This window comes from Phyllostomus hastatus, unplaced genomic scaffold (assembly GCF_019186645.2).
Source record: "Phyllostomus hastatus isolate PE091 unplaced genomic scaffold, TTU_PhHast_1.1 phas_contig_17, whole genome shotgun sequence".
In the NCBI taxonomy this organism is placed as follows: Eukaryota; Metazoa; Chordata; class Mammalia; order Chiroptera; family Phyllostomidae; genus Phyllostomus; species Phyllostomus hastatus.
This window is the reverse complement of record NW_025333664.1, coordinates 37,961,961-37,979,540: the sequence shown is the minus strand read 5'-3', so window position 1 is coordinate 37,979,540 and position 17,580 is coordinate 37,961,961. Positions and strand designations below refer to the sequence as shown.

The window sequence follows — 17,580 nt, the reverse complement described above, 5'->3', positions numbered from 1 at the left end:
TATTTAGCAAGTACTGTGGCATGAGTGTTGGTTTTGTTGACTAAGCTGAAAAAGGAATGCTGAGCATCACATGATGCTTCCGGAGTAAGAATGCTGTGCTGACTTAGAACTTTTAATTCAACAACTTTTTACTTTGTGGTGATTTATCTGCTTCATTTTCTGGAGGGTTATGTGCTCCACTATTGGTTAAATGTGCCTTCAGTTGCACTCATGCCAAAAACCATATTTCTTGTGACAAGAAAGGGAGATAGTAATACAGTAAATAGTCTAGGCTATTACCCCCATATGGTTTAGGGGTCTTGGAAAAGAGGTGAAACCAGAAAATAATTAATTGTTCAGTGGGACAAAAAGGAGTTGGTAAAGTTTATTGTAGCTCTGACTGTGGTGCTTATAAATAAACCTCATTTACTAGATGACATTCCCCTTAGGTCCTTCAATCCCTAGGTCCAGAGCTAGTTCGTGTGGAGTTCACAGGCCCATTAAGATTGTTTGGCTCATAGTGAGCTAAATGGGATTGTCAGCATGTTCAGAAATTGAGAGGTGACTAGAAACCGGGATTTGTGACTTCTTTAAGAAATGAAATCTCAAGAAACAATTCAGTTGTTGCTGAGCTCAGGGAAATTCACCTAAACCGGCCCCATCTTTCTAACCATGTTTGTTGCTCCCTTTACACCTGCCCTGACTCTGTTCCTGGTCTGACTCTGACAGATACGAAACATTAGGTGGGGTGTTCAGTAGACTCTGCAGTCAAATTTTAATGTATATTTTGAGGCCTTTTTGAACTTTGTATTTGCCCATTGGTAAGTTACCGGAAGGAAGGAAGCAAGCTTTTATCAGAAGTACGTCAGAGCTGGAGTCACAGTTACAACAAAATGAAGTATCCCTGACCTTGGGGCTTATCTTTGTTTGTAGAGAGTTCATAAATGGACATAGGAATATTAAGCCAAATAAGCAAATATTTCATAGGAGTCATCAAGAACTTATTTTGGAAAAGTATTTAGGTTGAGGTGTCAGGAACTTAAGTATATTGTGATTTTAACTAATACCTGATGTTAAAATCAAACTCTGGTAATATAACCTGATGCTTGTTTCTTAGAGGAAAGTCATTGCTGCAGGACTGGCTTTGGTTCTTGCCATTTAAATCTTTTCTTAGTGCTAGGGGGAAAGGGAGGTACTGACAGTTTCTAAGATACAGAGAGGATGCATTTCTAGTGGGTATATTTAATCTTCTTATACTTGATTGAAACAGTTTTTTCTAAATTCAGAAGTTAAGTTTATTAGTCCTTGGTCTTGAATTTTTTATTTTGAAGAAAAGAATCCAAAATGAAATTCAGGGGGAAGTACCACAGTTATTCCCTGTTCTCATCCTCTTGACCTCCAGTCTTGACTTGGCATTCTCCCTGCAATAATCTGAAGTGTTAGGACAACTTTAGCACTAGCTTACAGTTGGGGTGAGGGGATGAGATGCTTATTTCATGTAGTTTCATGCTTCATTTGTGTCAGGCCTTCATATTGACTATTAGCTTGTCTGCTTTAAGAATTAGAGAACTTATCATACTTGAAATTCGGTATGAAAACCATTTTAACCATTTTTTCCTAAAAGCCTAGTTCTTCTAAAAATTCTTTTTAAACTGGCAAATGTGAAGTTGGATGTTATTTTCCTCTGAATTTCTAACTTAAAAAATCTCTTGCTTTTACTTCCAGGGCAGTGCTCACACTTGTCCCTTATATGTAACCACAGTGGGATTCTACTAATTAGGGCCTTTGTTAGTTTTTTTACAGTTTATTTTTTCTGTCTAGATTTCTGTTCTCATACAGTTCCAGCATATAAATGGATCCACTCCTGAGATGGAATTTTATCCTTTGACCTAGGATCCCATACCACATGACTGTTCTCTGTTTTCCTAGTCTCTTCTTTCAGATATATGTAGGGTCTGGTTAATGCCTCTTGAATGTTCTTTGTAGTTGGGGTATTTATGTAAGAAGTTAAAGACTTCATCCTGTCTAGGCAAGCCTTCTTAGTAACAGTTCTTCCAGGTATTTAGTTTAATGTACTAAGGGACATAATATTATGATCATAGTTGCTTTCTTGAGATCATAGGAATACCTTGGGCCCATCCATGCATTTAAGAGCAGATTTCCCTACTTTTTCAAATTAACTTAGATTTATCTCAGCTGACTTTGTTCAAAATGATCTTGTATAGACTGTTTTTTAAGTACTAGCTCCCATTTTTGGAAGGATATTTTTTAGGACTAAAATGAATTTGAGATTTAATAACCAAAAAATTGTATTTCAGCTGAGATCTGTGTCTGTGGACCTGAATGTTGATCCCTCACTTCAGATTGACATACCTGATGCACTCAGTGAGAGAGATAAGGTCAAGTTTACAGTACACACCAAGGTAAGTGTGACAGATTGACTTGCATAACAAAAACAATGCTGTGTTGCAGCCTTATTATTTACAGCAACAGCGAAGAGAGACTTCCTGAACTAAACAGGTTGCCATTTGTTCATAATGTTGTGCCACTGCTAAGTGTGCGCCTCCCTCATCTTGTAGTGAGTCTCTAAATAAGTGCTGTTGCTGCAGCATTTGCTACTGTGTTTGGACCCTAAGGCATGGCCAATGTTAAATGTGGCTTGTACTCTGCTCTATGAGGGAGCAGATCAGGTGAAGTGATGGAGGCAGAGCCATCTACCTACCAGGCTGAAATCTTTCACCTTTGTTTTTAATTTGCATGTGTGGGAAGTGCTTGCTTTTTCTACATTTACTAAGTTCTTGGCCTTTATCTAGCTTGTTTCTTGTGATTCAGAAGACTGTCTCTACATTTTTAATTTGACAAAAGCAGTATGCCAATCTGGAAAGTGTAGAAAAAGTTTAATTTCTCAGATTCAGTCCTTTCAGGAACACATTCAGCCTCCTCCCTCCTTTTAAATTAGTTAAAATGTATTGAATGCTTGCCTTATGCCAGGCAAGGTCTTAAGGGGTTTACATGGATTTAATTGTCTTTTTATTACAACCTTACATTTTTTTAATTATCATCCCCACTTTACAGGTGAAGAAACAGGCACCGATTTAAATAAAACAAATATCAGTAGGTTCTCTCCCACATGATTTTTTTTCTCTTAATACCTTAGTGGTTTGATTTGCATACATCAGTTACTGAAAAGGGCACTGTGAAGATAATTGTATCTACCTGGGTTGGCCTGAAAGTGGAATTTTTAAAAAAGATTTACTTATATTTAGAGAATGGAAGGGAGGGAGAGAAACATCAATATGTGGGTGCCTCTTGAGCACCCCCTACTGGGGCCCTGGCCTGCAACCCAGTCATGTGCCCTGACTAGAAATCAAACTGTCGACCCTTTGATTCACAGGCTGGCTCTCAGTTCACTGAGCCACACCAGCCAGGGCAGAAAGTGGAATTTTGTGAAAAGAATTCCTTAAAGAATGCGTTGAATTTTAGCTATGACTTTTTATAGCAGTGGGAAATGTGTGTTGCTGCTTTTTGTTCTCTACTAGATCTCATTGTGAAGTTTTATTATGCAGAATCTTCCCATAGTGCAGCCCAGGAAACTCAAACCACTTTGTCTAAAAGTGGTAGTTACCAGTGAATTTCTCCTTTCTTTACAGACCACACTGCCCACATTTCAGAGCCCAGCATTTTCTGTTATAAGGCAACATGAAGATTTTGTATGGCTACATGACACTCTTTCTGAAACTGCAGACTATGCTGGGCTTATTGTAAGTACATTTGGGAAATGAAGTAATTACTGAAGCCAGTTTCTTCAACTTTGTTCATTTGTAAAAAGAGACTTTTACTTATGTTTCATAATGGATTTTGAAAAGTCTTAACTTCATCTGCCAACTACAGTATGTGCTATTACTGTTAAAGTCAACAATATATGAGGATAGTGTTATAGCTATAAATGAATCGAAACATACAGTCTTAATTTCTCAAGTGTTGCAGTCTGCTCAGGGAGTAAAGGAGGCCATTGTCTTTGTGTTCAGCTCTTGAGAGTTAATGCATGGCTGAAAGAAGAGACTTACTGATTTTAAAGGAGAATTAAGTGTGGTATCTGGCCAAATAATTAAACAAAATTAGTACTGAAGCTTATATTTGACAATATTTTCTTCATTAAATAATAGAATCTTTTGATTATCTTTTGGAATTAAAATCCTTTTTGAAGTCTAGAGACTATAATTTTGATGATTCTTCACCATCTTTATTATTCTAGTACTGATTGTAATAAATAAATTTTAAACTGACATTGATGCAGGATAAACACTATTGTACCCTACCGATTGTCCAAAATAGATAAACTGAACAAGTGAGTGCCGAACTATCAGAACAGTTTTAAATGGCCAAAAGGAATAAGGTTAAGAGAAACACAGAGGTGACTCACAAGGCTGGCTGCTTCCTGTGCATAGGTCCCAACTAGAATATCATTACTGGGACAAATTTGCTCATGAGTTACCTGCCTCTGCTGCAGATTCCACCTGCTCCTACAAAGCCTGACTTTGATGGCCCTCGAGAGAAGATGCAGAAACTGGGGGAGGGTGAAGGGTCTATGACCAAAGAAGAATTTGCCAAGATGAAGCAAGAGCTGGAAGCGTAAGTAGATCATTAGTTTTTTAAGTGCAGTAGTTAACAGTTGCTAGTTGTGTCTTAAACCACATTTTGCAGAGTGTGGGAAATAGTCTTGAATTTTTGACCTTGACTTCCTGGGGGCCACTAACAGTAATAGACAAGTAGTTTCCCCTATGTGGACCATACTTGTTACGGAATCCTGGTCTAGCATAATGAAGTAAACCTTTGCGTCTATATATAAATAATTCTTCAAGCTGCTGGTAGTGTACCATGCTTTCTTTCCTGAAGTTTGATTACTGGAAACATAGTTGAAGTAGGTTACAGTGAATGCTGTTACAAAGAAGCATTCTGAATGATAACCATATTGAGGGTTTGGAAGAAGTGCAGGTTTGCAGGAAAGTTCATTTTAGTTTGGCTGTCATTTAATTCACATAAATATGGGTTATTTATTCTGTATTATGGTTGGAGGTTTGCATTAAAGTTTCTTTTGAAATCATTCTTGAACTTTATCTTGGCTTCCTCCCCTCTTCTACCATCAGTATATTAGAATTCAGGTGCTCATTTCAGCAGTTGTCTTTAATGCTCTGCCCCAAGCCCATATTATTATCTAGGGCCAGTGCTCATATAACTTCATGTCCTGAATTAGCCACTTGAGTGACTTATGATCATCGCTGAGGATAAAAGCACTGAACACAAGACTCAAGTTTCTATCAGGAAGTTTAGGGTGATCTTTAATGTCTAGATTGAGATAAATCCACTTTATAATTATATTCTTTTGTGTGTGTAATTTTGAGAGTACATTTATTGAAACAAGGAGCGTCTTAGGAGAAGCTAGAGAGGGTCTAGGTGGGGGGGCTGCTTTGGCTTTTCAGAAATGTTGTGGGAAAGAAATGAGCCAAGACTGGCTGCTGTTGGCTCACTGAAAAGTCAGAGAAAAGGAGGCCTTAGAGACAGGTTCAGGGAGTTAGCCTGGGATGAGCTGCTGCTGCCTTGTGCATTTCTCCCCTGGTTGCAAGTCTTGTGAGGACCCTTAGAATTTAGGAGATAGACTCTTGGGAAGGGGAAGTGCTGGGTCCTTGGTCTTGAGGGCTTTTAAAGGCTGGGAGTTTAGGGGAGTTCTTTGGGGGACATTCATCAGCTTTATGCTGATGTGCCAAAATGAAATTTATTCTCTCTATCTGTCCTTGAGTGTGTTATAATTTCTGATAATTCTGGGCCTTACTAGACTTAGTGCTATGTGTATATAGCTGCAGAATTAGAGTTTTTGTTGTTTTAAAGAAACCATTATTCTATTGACTGGTAAATACTAGCAGTATTTGCATGTAGGTTTCAGGCTTTGCAGACTTAATCCATCAACCCCAGTTATAATACCACTTTCCCTCTTCGTTTGCTCATTCCACAGATTCCAAAATGACAGCTACCTTATTACTTAAATGGTTATAAAGTAATACCAAAATGTTTAGGTCATGTTCAGGTATTGTGCTTAGTAGCATGAGCAGAACTGTGATAACTGGGTGCAGTAGTGGTTGCTAGTTGAGTGGTACCAACTAAATGCTTCTCTTTTAGTGAATATCTTGCTGTCTTTAAGAAGACTGTGTCCTCCCATGAAGTCTTTCTTCAGCGGCTCTCTTCTCACCCTGTTCTCAGAAAAGATCGCAACTTTCATGTATTCCTGGAATATGATCAGGATGTAAGGCATTTTTTTAATCCATTTTCATGATCTAGTAAAATGTGCAAGACTTTACTTTAAAAATATACTTGATGTATTTTCTACAAAATTAACTTTTAAAGTTCCGAATTTCTTTCCAACTCAGTGGAAACTTTTTGTAGATGCTGTTTCTTCTCTTTTGACCTTTTTCCCCTTCTGAAGACTAGTTTTCTCTCTGTTAAGTTTAGGATTGTTAGAAGAAACTTAAATTGATCCACATTTTTCTTCTTGGCTGCCTTTTTTTTTTTTTTTTTTTATGTATGTATGTATGTATGTATTTTGGAGAGGGAAAAGGGGTGGGAGAGAAACTTTTGTCATTTGCCTCTCTCATTCCCCAAGCTGGGGACCTGGCCTGCAACCCAGGCATGTGCTCCAACTGGGAATAGTAGAACCAGTGACCTTTCAGTCCATGGCACAACCCCCAGCCCACTGAGCTACACTGTAAGGGCTTGGCTACCTTTTTATTGACAAAAGACTTGTGTGGGGGTTGTTTGTTTGTTTGTTTGTTTAAGTAAAGGTTTCTGTTAAAATGTATGAGATAAGCCCCGGTTTAGAAATTTTCTGTTTTCTGTCTTATCACCAGTGATGTTTGATAAAGAACACAGAACAAAACAATAATTTTACAAGGATTTAAAAGCCATTAAGACTTGGTTCCCGGTTTTCAAAGTATCCCTTAAGTCACACTTTGAGAATTCTGATCTGTATTTAGATTTAGCTGTTCATTTGATATTTTAGATGTGGTGGTTAAGGTGGAATTTGTCTTAAATCTTTGTGTGTGTGCTTGTAGTAGTAAACAGTGTTATTTGGAATGTATTCAGGACTTCTTTAAAAGAATTTAGAAAAAATATATGTACCATAAACTATTCTTTTGGAATTATCTTCCTGCAGCTGAGCGTTAGGCGGAAAAATACCAAAGAGATGTTTGGTGGTTTTTTCAAAAATGTGGTGAAAAGTGCTGATGAAGTCCTTTTTTCTGGAGTTAAGGTAAGTGGTTTTAGCTGTTGAAGAAAATTCTTGACTTCGTGTGGATAGGTGATCTTTTATTTCTTCAAAAAAGATTTGTGAAACAAATTAACTTCTCAGAAATGTAATTGTTTTCAAATTTTGGTTGTTTTCATCTACTTGTTGAATTGTCACTTTTCTTCCCAAAATATCCCTGTCTGTTCCTGGAGAGGGGATAAGAACCTTTCTACACTTGTCTTGTTTACCTTCTCCTTTTCTGTAGAGAAATTATTATTATTTTTTTTTCTAATTAGCTACAAGAGTAGTATTTCATTCCATTCTCCAGAACTGTGTTGTCCATTTTGGTAGCGCTAGACATATGACAGTTGAGCACTTGGCATGTAAATTATCTGGTGCAATTAAGGCACCAAATTTTTATTTGCATGCTGGACTTGAATCTCACCGATACTTTTGTTGTAGATACACTGATTTATTTTAAAAGTAATTTTTCTTGTTTTCATAATGTGACTAGAAAATTTTTATGACATGTGTGGCTCACACATTTCTACTAGACTGTGCTGGTCTAGAAAATCAAATTAATACGCAAGTCTCATAGTGACCTCACAGGTATGATTTATTTCTCATTCCTCAGTTCCCTCACCTCCTTTTTAACTGTGTTACCATAATAGCTACTATTTGCTATCTAACTTTGTTACTTGGGGTTTGAATATAAGGATCCCAGAATATAGGTGCTAACTACAGGGGGCATTATCAGAAATGTGGGAGCTCTTTGATGATCTCATTGGCACAGTTTAAGGTGCGTGGGACTGTCCTGTACCCACACATTGAAGGGTGTTTAGTGTCCCTGGCTGGTGCCCACCAGATTCCAGTATTTCCTCTCAGTCTGAAAGCGACCAAATTCATTCTTTTTCTACATACACACAAACTCAGACATGAATGTGGTACCCCAAATTAGTTAGCAAGCAATGCACTAGGCAGTGCTGTTGCTCTAGCAGAATCGCTAGATACTAGGATACTGGAGTATTACAGGGCATTGCTAAATGGCTTTTCAGAATGGTTCTCTGTTGACATTTCCTGTCAACTCTTGATTTTTGTAGTCTTGAGTATGAATGAAATGGTATCTTCTCAATTTGTATTTCTCTGGTCTGTAGAGATTAACCTTACACATGAACGTACTTTTTAAAAAATGTTCTAATATAAAATATACATTCATATTTTTTTAAGTTTTGCTTCTTAAGTTTTATTTTTCCTTTTTTAGGAGGTAGATGACTTCTTTGAGCAAGAGAAGAATTTCCTCATTAACTATTACAATAGGATCAAGGATTCATGTACAAAAGCTGATAAAATGACCAGATCTCATAAAAGTAAATACCATTCACCTACTAACCATGTAGCTTTGCTAATGTGCCAACTCTGTTCATATAAAAAGAGCTGTTCTTGTTTCTGCAGATGTTGCAGATGACTATATCCAAACTGCAGCCTGCCTGCATAGCCTGGCTTTAGAAGAGCCCACAGTCATCAAAAAGTAAGTTTCTGTTGGAAAAGCTTTCCACCTAATTCTGTAATAAAAAATAACTAGGTTGTATAATTAGAAGTGTAATGAATAATGACTATATAATTTCAGTTCTGTTCTTGAGCACAAGCCTCATCAAGGGTAGATCGTCTCTAGCAACTCAAATCTCCCTTTCCGAACAGAGACTCTTTGTAAAGGACTCAGAGGGCATTTCCTTACCAAACCTGTGGCTGTTTTGTTAAAGCCTTTATTTCTGTCGAGGATTTATTAGATGTCTCCATTCTTTTTGATTATTTTAATCTTGGAGTTGTCTTTGATTTTGTCTTGTGTGGTCTCGGGCATCATGGTGCTTGCCACTTTACCTGACAGTAGTGTGGACTGACTTGAAGAGATTTGATTAAAATGGTCATAAGGATGGTATAATGACCCCAATCTGATTTTGAGCTTCTTTTTAATTTGAATTTTTCAGTTTCTCTGTCCTGGCTTTTTTGGTGTGAGACAGTATACACCTAAGCTTGTTATAACAGAAGGTAATATTTCTGATTTGAAGGTGGAAGTCAGCTGATGGCAGAACCAAGATGAAATAATACATATTTATGGCTTTGGGAAACACATGGTAGTGGTTCATTAGAGCCTGACCCTGGTTAACACAATTTTGGCATTGGATAAGAACTAAGGACACAAGTTCTGCATGGCAAAATGGCTTAAGGGACACCAGGAGAGGTTGATACCCATGACTGTGGCACTACAAATGTGCTCAATTTTATTATCATCGTATCTACTAATTGGGTCAACTATGATAAAAGCACTACTCTTGATAAATTAATTCTGAAGCACCAATTGCTAGGACTCCCAAATTTATCCATTCATGTCTTGGAGTACTGATAAGATCATATGTCATACATGATTCAAGACCTTAAACTGAAATCATGTATATATTTCAGGTACCTGTTGAAGGTTGCTGAACTATTTGAAAAGCTTAGGGTAAGAATTTTTAGTTGGTCTTCATTATATGTTTTATAACCTGTGGATTTCTGCTTAGATGATGGTGACCTTTATTTTATTTTAATAGAAAATAGAGAGTCGAGTCTCCTCAGATGAAGATTTAAAGGTGACAGAGCTCCTTCGATATTACATGCTCAACATAGAGGCTGCTAAAGTAAGTTCTTTCCGTCTGCCCTACCATGATCCAGAGGTCTGATGTCAGAGATGTATTATTTTTGTTACAAGTGAAGGAAGATAGGAATTTGTCAGGGTTGTTTGTGCAAGTGATGTGGACCTAAATAGAGATGCAAACTGAGCAAGCTTGAGTTACTAGAATTTCAGTTTATTGAGGAATAGCAAAGGAATTACAGTTTGGAAAACACATGCTGTAGCAAATACTACATTTGAGTCTGGTGAGGGTTTGGGGCCAGTTGAATTTATGGGCAAGGAAGGCACAAAGTGGAAAGTCCAGTCAGAGTTAAGTAGTGAGTTCATTATTTGAGGGTGCTTGTCTCAAGCAGTAAGTTCATGGCTGGCTTGTTCATTGGTCAGGAAATTCTTCTGGGTCTTCTGTAAATCCAGCATTTATAGGAAATTAGCCTCTTAGTTCTTAAGTTTTGTTCTGCAGGCACATGTATGTAATTCTTCATATCATGTCTTTCAGTTCCATTTTAGATTGAAATCTTTTCACATTCGTATGCCTTTTTTGTGGCATTGTATCCTTAGTTTTATTGCTTGGGAGCAGTAGGGGTGGTACTGAATAGACAGTTAATAGTTTTGTGGATTATGTGGTGTTAAATGCGGGGCATAAGTGAAGACTTGCCAACAGGGCTATTTCTGAGACAGAAGGTTTTGGTACTTGTGAGTTTTTATTGAATTTCAGTTGTCACTGTGGCCTTTGAGTCATAAAGCATTACTTATCAAAAGCAAGACTAAGTGGCTAGTAGGACAACCTTTTGGAATGAAAATGCATTATTCACTGTCTACACAATCCTGAACAAGTGTGTTTGAATTATGTATTGCAAAACATGCTGAATCCGGCAACATAAAATTAGGGAAAATATATAATAGGAAAGTGTCATCAGGATGTAGAAATTCATTATTTTCTCCATATTTTGGTTTTACTTTTGTCTTTTGGCATGTTTCCTTTGTCTTTGGATTTTTTTTTACACACTTTTGCTGAGTGTATCTTTATAATGGATTTAAATGCAAATGATCAAGTTTTTTGCATCTACACAAAAGATGTAATTGAACTTCATGTATTTGTCATATATGCACTCTAATTCTCCATTTTAGGTACTAAGGTAACATCTGCTTTGCTGTAAGATCCTCAGGGTAGACCCTGTCCCTAAAGGCAGTGTTTTCCAGATAGGGTTATAAGGATATTCTTACTACCTCATTGCCTACTTCCCATCATTTGACTCACCCTGCAGTAACTACACATGTTGTATGTAATATACAGTGATTAATGAAATTCTAAAATTACTTTCTAGAAAAAAATCTTTCCGTTTTCACTGTTGTTTTTTTATTTTTTCATGTGACAGAAAGCCCTCAGTAGTGCTGTTAAGACTTGTTCCCAGTCTAATGTTGCGATTTAAAAAACTAGTAACAGAGAAGGGGTTGTAGAAGGAGAGTTAACATTTCAGTTAGTGCATTGGCATCATAGTACTTGGGATATTTTAACTACCGAGTCGTATCTTATTTTTCTTCCTAGGATCTCTTATACAGGCGTACCAAAGCCCTCATTGACTATGAGAACTCAAACAAAGCATTGGATAAGGCACGGTTAAAAAGCAAAGATGTCAAGTTGGCTGAGGCACACCAGCAGGAATGCTGCCAGAAATTTGAACAGCTTTCTGAATCTGCAAAAGAAGGTTGAGCAGGACCACTCTTTACTTTTTATTTGTAAATCATTTCAACCTTACAGAGAAAAGTTTCACAAATAGTGCCAAGAATACCATACTTAATTCTTTACTTGGGGTCCATATCTATCCACAGTTTGATTTTATGTTTTTAATTTTTTTTGCTTTGTCACTTGCAAAACAGTGCTCCATTGTGTTTTTATAAACATGTTGGGTTTTTTATAACCATTTAAGATAAAGTTTTCTGTATTACGGCTTGTTTTTTTCCCCCCTGAAAAACTGCATTTCTCTTACTACCCTATAGTGGTACAGTTACTGACTTTGGTAAACTTTGGTACAATATAACACAACCTACATTCTATTTTGTTTGTCTTAGTAATGTCCTCCAGTCTAGGATAGCATTTAGTTGTCACAGCTCTTAAGTCTCCTTTAATTTGGAAGGAATCTTTCTCACAACCTTTTTTTTTTTTTTTAAATGACATTTTTGCCCTCTTGAAGACTAATCGCTGTACAAGTAGATTCGTTCCTCATTTTTGGCTGGTCTGTTTCCTCATGACTAGATTCCACTGATGCATTTCCAACAGAATTCTATATAAATAATATGTCCTTCTTAAGTGGTATCTGAGGGCATGTTCTCTCCATCTTCCCCTAAGCAATTTCAAAGTTTTATGGTATTAATTTTGAATACCTAGTCAAGTAATTTTGGATTTCTCCACTGTGTAGTAAATTTTTCTTTCCCATGCCACTAATTAGCACTTTATGGGGAGACTGTTTAAGACCATGCATATCAAACTCTTCCCCAAAATGTAGCCTTTGTTGATGGTTCTTGCCTGAGGCAGCCTTTACTCTGGTGGTTACAGGAAGTCAATGATTTCCCCTTCCCCCAGTTCTGGCATTCCCTTCCCAGATTAGCACTTGACATCCTTGAAACACAAGCCTCCTCTTTTTCTCTGTTTTTTTCTTACCTTTATTAGAATCATGGGTTCCCATTTTTTAAAATGGTTTTAAAATTTATTATTACACTAACATATTTTGGGGCTCAAATTGTTCAGACCTAGCCAGCAAGGAATGCCTTTAAGCTGATGTGTTCTTGTGATATACCTTCCATTCTTTTGAGCAGTTTCGTGGTCTAGGCTAATTTTATTCCTTTTCTATCCAGCCCTAGAAACTGCAATTTCTTGAAGGAGCCCAGGTTTTTTACTTAAGGAATAGTAACAAGTTGGGGTGCTAAATATGCTCATTGCTCCTGTGGAGTTTCTGCTTCTAAGCCTTCTGACAGCAAGGAAATATAGGGGTGTGTGCACATGAAATTTACTTCTCTCTACCCCATCAGGAATCGTGGAGCTGGTGATGATGACTGAATTCCAGTACATATCCATGGAGTTTTTTCTTGCTTTCTCACATACCTTTTTAATATAGCTTAGTTTTAGGAGGTGATGGTGCACCATTTTCACTGAACAAGAGTATTTCATTGAACAATATGTAGTCATTTCCTTAAGGAATCTCACTGCCCTGTAGTTCTTAGAGGCTATGGACCATGCCAGAACAAAAAGTAAAGCATGTGTCTTTTAGAACAAATATAATTATAGTGAGCCTGTATTTGATTCACAAAACAATTCCCCACTGCCTCAAAGCTCAGGTTCCCATGAGGAATCCCAGTCTCATATTAAGACTGTTTTTCCAAAACATTTTTCCCCCTGTAGTTTCAAAATCTAGGCATATTTGGAAACGTCCTGATAATAGCTGTGAACAGTAGAATTTTATTCCTTTGTCTTAATTCTTACCTTTTCAGGATTGTAATGCCTTAATGGTAAGGACCAGAGCTTCTCTGTATAAAAGTTTTGTAGATAGCATGGAGGCATGCTTACATGGCAGGTTTTTTTTGGATTTTTTCAAAGGAACCTCCTCTTGTTGCCCTCTTCTTAAATTCTTGCCTGCCCTCCTTTAAGCAGCTAATTTAAATTTGTAAGGAAAAGAACACACTTAAACACTACTGAGGTGAGCCCTGTCTGGGTAGATCAGTTGGTTAGAGCATCAACGCGATACCCCAAGGTTATGGGTTCAATCCTTGGTCAGGTCAAATAAAAGAATCAACCAATGAATGTATAAACACATGGAACAACAAATTGATGTTTCTTTATCTCTCTCCCTCCCTTCTTCCCTTTCTCTAAAATCAATCAATAAAAATTTTTTAAAAGCTATGCTGAAACCATAGGTTATTACATAGGTCAGAGTTTAGTGACTCTGGGAGTTTTAGAGAAGATTAAGAAAAAATGAATGTTTTAAAATGGTGCCACTTCAGGCCTGTCCTTATTGCCTGAGGTTAGTTCCTGTGTTATTTTTATCTTCTTTATTCAAATTGTAAGCCTGGTTGTATGCTATTTCAAAGTATAGTATTCTAGACAATTCAGAGAATAATGAGTCTTAAGCTGTTTGTCTTGTTTTTGGTCCCAGTTCTTTGTAAGACTTGTGACTGAATTGATAAGAGTCAGTTGAAGGAGCATAATAAAACAATGGTGTGGGGAGATATAGATGGGTTAGCTTAGAGTCCTGGTCCTGTGTGCAGGCCTTAGAGGAAGGAGGAGAGCTTATCTTGACATCTGGGGAGATTCATTCAGCCTAGTATACCCAAGGTATGGCCATTAACACATCACTAAAAATTTTTGTATGTTTTTACTTTTTAATGTGGTTGCTTGCATTATATTTCTGTTGGACAGTGCTGTGTAGACAGGAGGATAACTTTTCTCCTAAGTGTCTAGAGTGCCAGCTTGAGCTAGGGAGGGCTTTCAACGTTTTTTAAAATCTTTGAAAAATCTGTTGGTTGATGTATGTGTGGCTTACCACCTCCCCGACCCATTATCTATTATTGGGTTGGCCAAAAAGTCTGTTACATTTTTTCCTGTAACATAAAAGACACATTTTTCACTTTCACCAATACCTTTATTGATTTGAGTGTGTCAGCTATCTCCCATTATTGGCTTCCTGTGGGTAGGTGCCAGGGATGCCCCTAAACCTGTTCCAATGCATAAGACAGCCCCACAGCAAAGAATTATTTATCCAGAAGGTCAATAGTACCAAAATACTTCACAGATCACTTTTGACATGTTTGATCAGTCACAGCACCTTCTCTATACACTGCACAAATCTTTTTTTCTTTTTTTTTTCTTTTTTGCACTTTTACATTTCTTAAAATAATAAAGCATAATACATGGAAAATGTTGGATATAAAAATGAGAAAATAGGGTGGTGCTTCAAAGCTTGGGAAACACTGTAAGAATGATATTTGGAAATTAAAGATGAAAATTGTTCAACTTTTTTTTTGGTAAACTTTCTCTTTTGTAGAACTAAACAATTTCAAACGAAAGAGAGTGGCAGCATTTAGGAAGAATCTAATTGAAATGTCTGAACTGGAAATAAAGCATGCTAGGGTAAGTATTCAAATTAAGCCAACAACTGTTCTAGCTTTTTAAAAATTTTTTTTCCCCAAATTAAAAAACAAAACAAAACAAAAACATAAAAACTTTGGCTGGTGTGGCTCAGTGGGTTGAGGTCAGGCCTGTGAAACAAAGGATCGCTGGTTTGATTCCCAGTAAGGGCATGTTGGGCGTACAGGAAGCGACCATGCATTGGCATGTCTCTCTCTCTCTTTCTCCCTCCCCTCCCCTTTCTCTAGAAATAAATAAATAAAATATTTCTGAAAGTTTTTTCCCAATTCATTATCTCAATATCCATTAGGCAAGTGCAAGTTGCTGTGTGGTTTTAATCCCTTGTAGTGTAAATGGGAGCCGCTTGTTAAACAGTATTCTGCAGAACAAAATTTATAATGTCTTAGTGAAATACTGCTTTTGGGAAGGCATTTTTGATGGCAGCTACTCTACCTCCTCTAAAGTCCTGTGGAGCACACTTTGAAGAACCTGTTCTAATTTATCTATCACACATCTATCACACCATTATAGCTCTTAATTATCTGGAGTTTTCATGAAAAACATTTTAAAGTAAATTGTCTCCTAGTTTTGCTTAAATGTCCTCTGATACTCTTTGGTTTAGAAAGGAAGAATACTTCCCTGTGTATATTTGATGCCTAACTTAATTTTACCTAGAAAGTTGGAGAACATTGGTTCTCAATGCTAGGTGCACATTAGAATCTACTAGGGAGTTTTTAAGACTACTACTTTTTTTTTTTTTTTTTTTTTTCAGATTTTATTTATTTATTTTTAGAGAGGGAAGTGAGGGAAGGAGGGAGAGAGAGAGAAACATCAGTGTGCGGTTGCTGGAGGTCATGGCCTGCAACCCAGGCATGTACCCTGACTGGGAATCGAACCTGTGACACTTTGGTTCCCAGCCCACACTCAATCTACTGAGCTACGCCAGCTACGGCAACGACTTCTTGATGACCAGACTGATTCACTCAGAACTTGTGGGATGGCTTTTTGGGTGGTTACTGGGTGCAGCTGAGATTGGTCCCCCCTGAGTGCTGTCTGGTCCAGGGCAAGTGGGTCAGCCCCTGGAGGAGGGAACTGTCACTGGATATCAGCATTGGTTCAAGCAAGAAGACTTAGAACATTTGTGTGGATGTGTTTGTCCTCTTGTCTCTGAAGTCCAAGTTCTTTCAAGTTGGAGTTTTAAAGTATTATTTACACATAATTTTCTTTGTGTTCTGAGTTTTCTGAATCCCTTTAAAGTGAGAACTTCATAAAGCAATTTGTGCAAAGGTCCTACATAAATACTTAACATTTATCTCATCTAAAATCTCACCCAGAACTAATTTTTAGCAACTTTTTATCCAGTCTTCCCAAGGCCTCCATCTTCAAAAAACTTTTTTATGTAGTGGTTAATTCAATTCACAGTAAGAGTTGGCATGACTGCATTGGAGGCAAACCTGGGACTAGGGAGGATGGAGGTGCTGGAGAAGCAACCACTAGCTCTTGAGTTGTGAGCAGCCCCAGACCCTCTGAGGGAGAGGAACTTGCCAACCTGAAATTGGGGTGAGGAGGAGTATAGGTTGTGATTTAATGAAGAAAAGCACTGACCCAGTTTGGCTGCCTTCATCTCTCTTGTGAAAAGCCAGGTTGGTGGGTTTGAGTTTAGTTTTTACAGATCAATAGGAAGTCTTGGACTCTTAGAGTGATTCATTGGTCTTATTTGACTTGTTTTCTTCCAGAACAATGTCACCCTCTTGCAGAGCTGCATTGACTTGTTCAAGAACAACTGATCTGCTTTTTCTCTGGATGAAGGATATGAATGTGAAAGCCAGCATCACTTGCACTTAAATCATCACCACAGAAGATTTATTACTCTTGACTTTAGTTTAAAATTATGTTAATAAATATTTTGATTTCTAAAAATCTTAACACTTAACCATGTTGGTTTAAAAATATTTCTATTACATGCTACTTGGACATAACTAATCTTCCGTATGCATTTAATTGAGCCATTAGCTCAAAGTGGGCAGAATCTAAAACTGGGTTCTCCTGTAATTTGTTTTTAATTATTAAGAAAGGGTGCAGGATATATGTGCCTTATGCAAACAAGTATAAGGAATTGCCTGGTGCATGTAGTCTCACAGTTTCATGTGCCTGTGTCCCTACAAACCAGTTGTTTTAGGGTAGGTGTCAATTATAACAAATAACTACTTGTTACAGATAGCAGACATTCCATTCCTTAATTAGGTAACTTCCCTGCCTTATTATCCTCACAGTTCTTTAGTCATCTTAAGTGTCTGTATTACCACAAGAGAAGAACATATCATTTATCTTTCTGTACCCTTTGCAACACCATTTTTGTAGTTGGGATATAAATATTTAAGGAAGGATCTTAAGGGGATAAAAACAAATTTGGCTTACTATAGAAAATGGCCAGATCTATCTTAAGAAAGATATGAGCACCCTTCTTATTGGTAGGTGGGGGGAGATGTTTGTCTTTGGAATTTTTATAAAGTATATATAATAAAATAATAAAACTGA

General features: G+C 37.3%; 1 protein-coding gene across 1 annotated transcript in view; it reads left to right on the top strand.

Moving 5' to 3' along the window:
* Window positions 1–17,580, top strand: part of SNX5 (sorting nexin 5) — a 26,417-nt gene extending 8,837 nt beyond the window's left edge. The window contains exons 3-14 of the mRNA XM_045832763.1: window positions 2,298–2,402; window positions 3,630–3,740; window positions 4,490–4,611; window positions 6,154–6,277; window positions 7,184–7,279; window positions 8,517–8,622; window positions 8,708–8,783; window positions 9,716–9,755; window positions 9,844–9,930; window positions 11,470–11,629; window positions 14,960–15,045; window positions 16,779–17,580. Coding sequence (XP_045688719.1) covers window positions 2,298–2,402; window positions 3,630–3,740; window positions 4,490–4,611; window positions 6,154–6,277; window positions 7,184–7,279; window positions 8,517–8,622; window positions 8,708–8,783; window positions 9,716–9,755; window positions 9,844–9,930; window positions 11,470–11,629; window positions 14,960–15,045; window positions 16,779–16,829 — 1,164 coding nt within the window. The 3' untranslated portion in view covers window positions 16,830–17,580. The remainder of the gene's footprint in view (window positions 1–2,297; window positions 2,403–3,629; window positions 3,741–4,489; window positions 4,612–6,153; window positions 6,278–7,183; window positions 7,280–8,516; window positions 8,623–8,707; window positions 8,784–9,715; window positions 9,756–9,843; window positions 9,931–11,469; window positions 11,630–14,959; window positions 15,046–16,778) is intronic.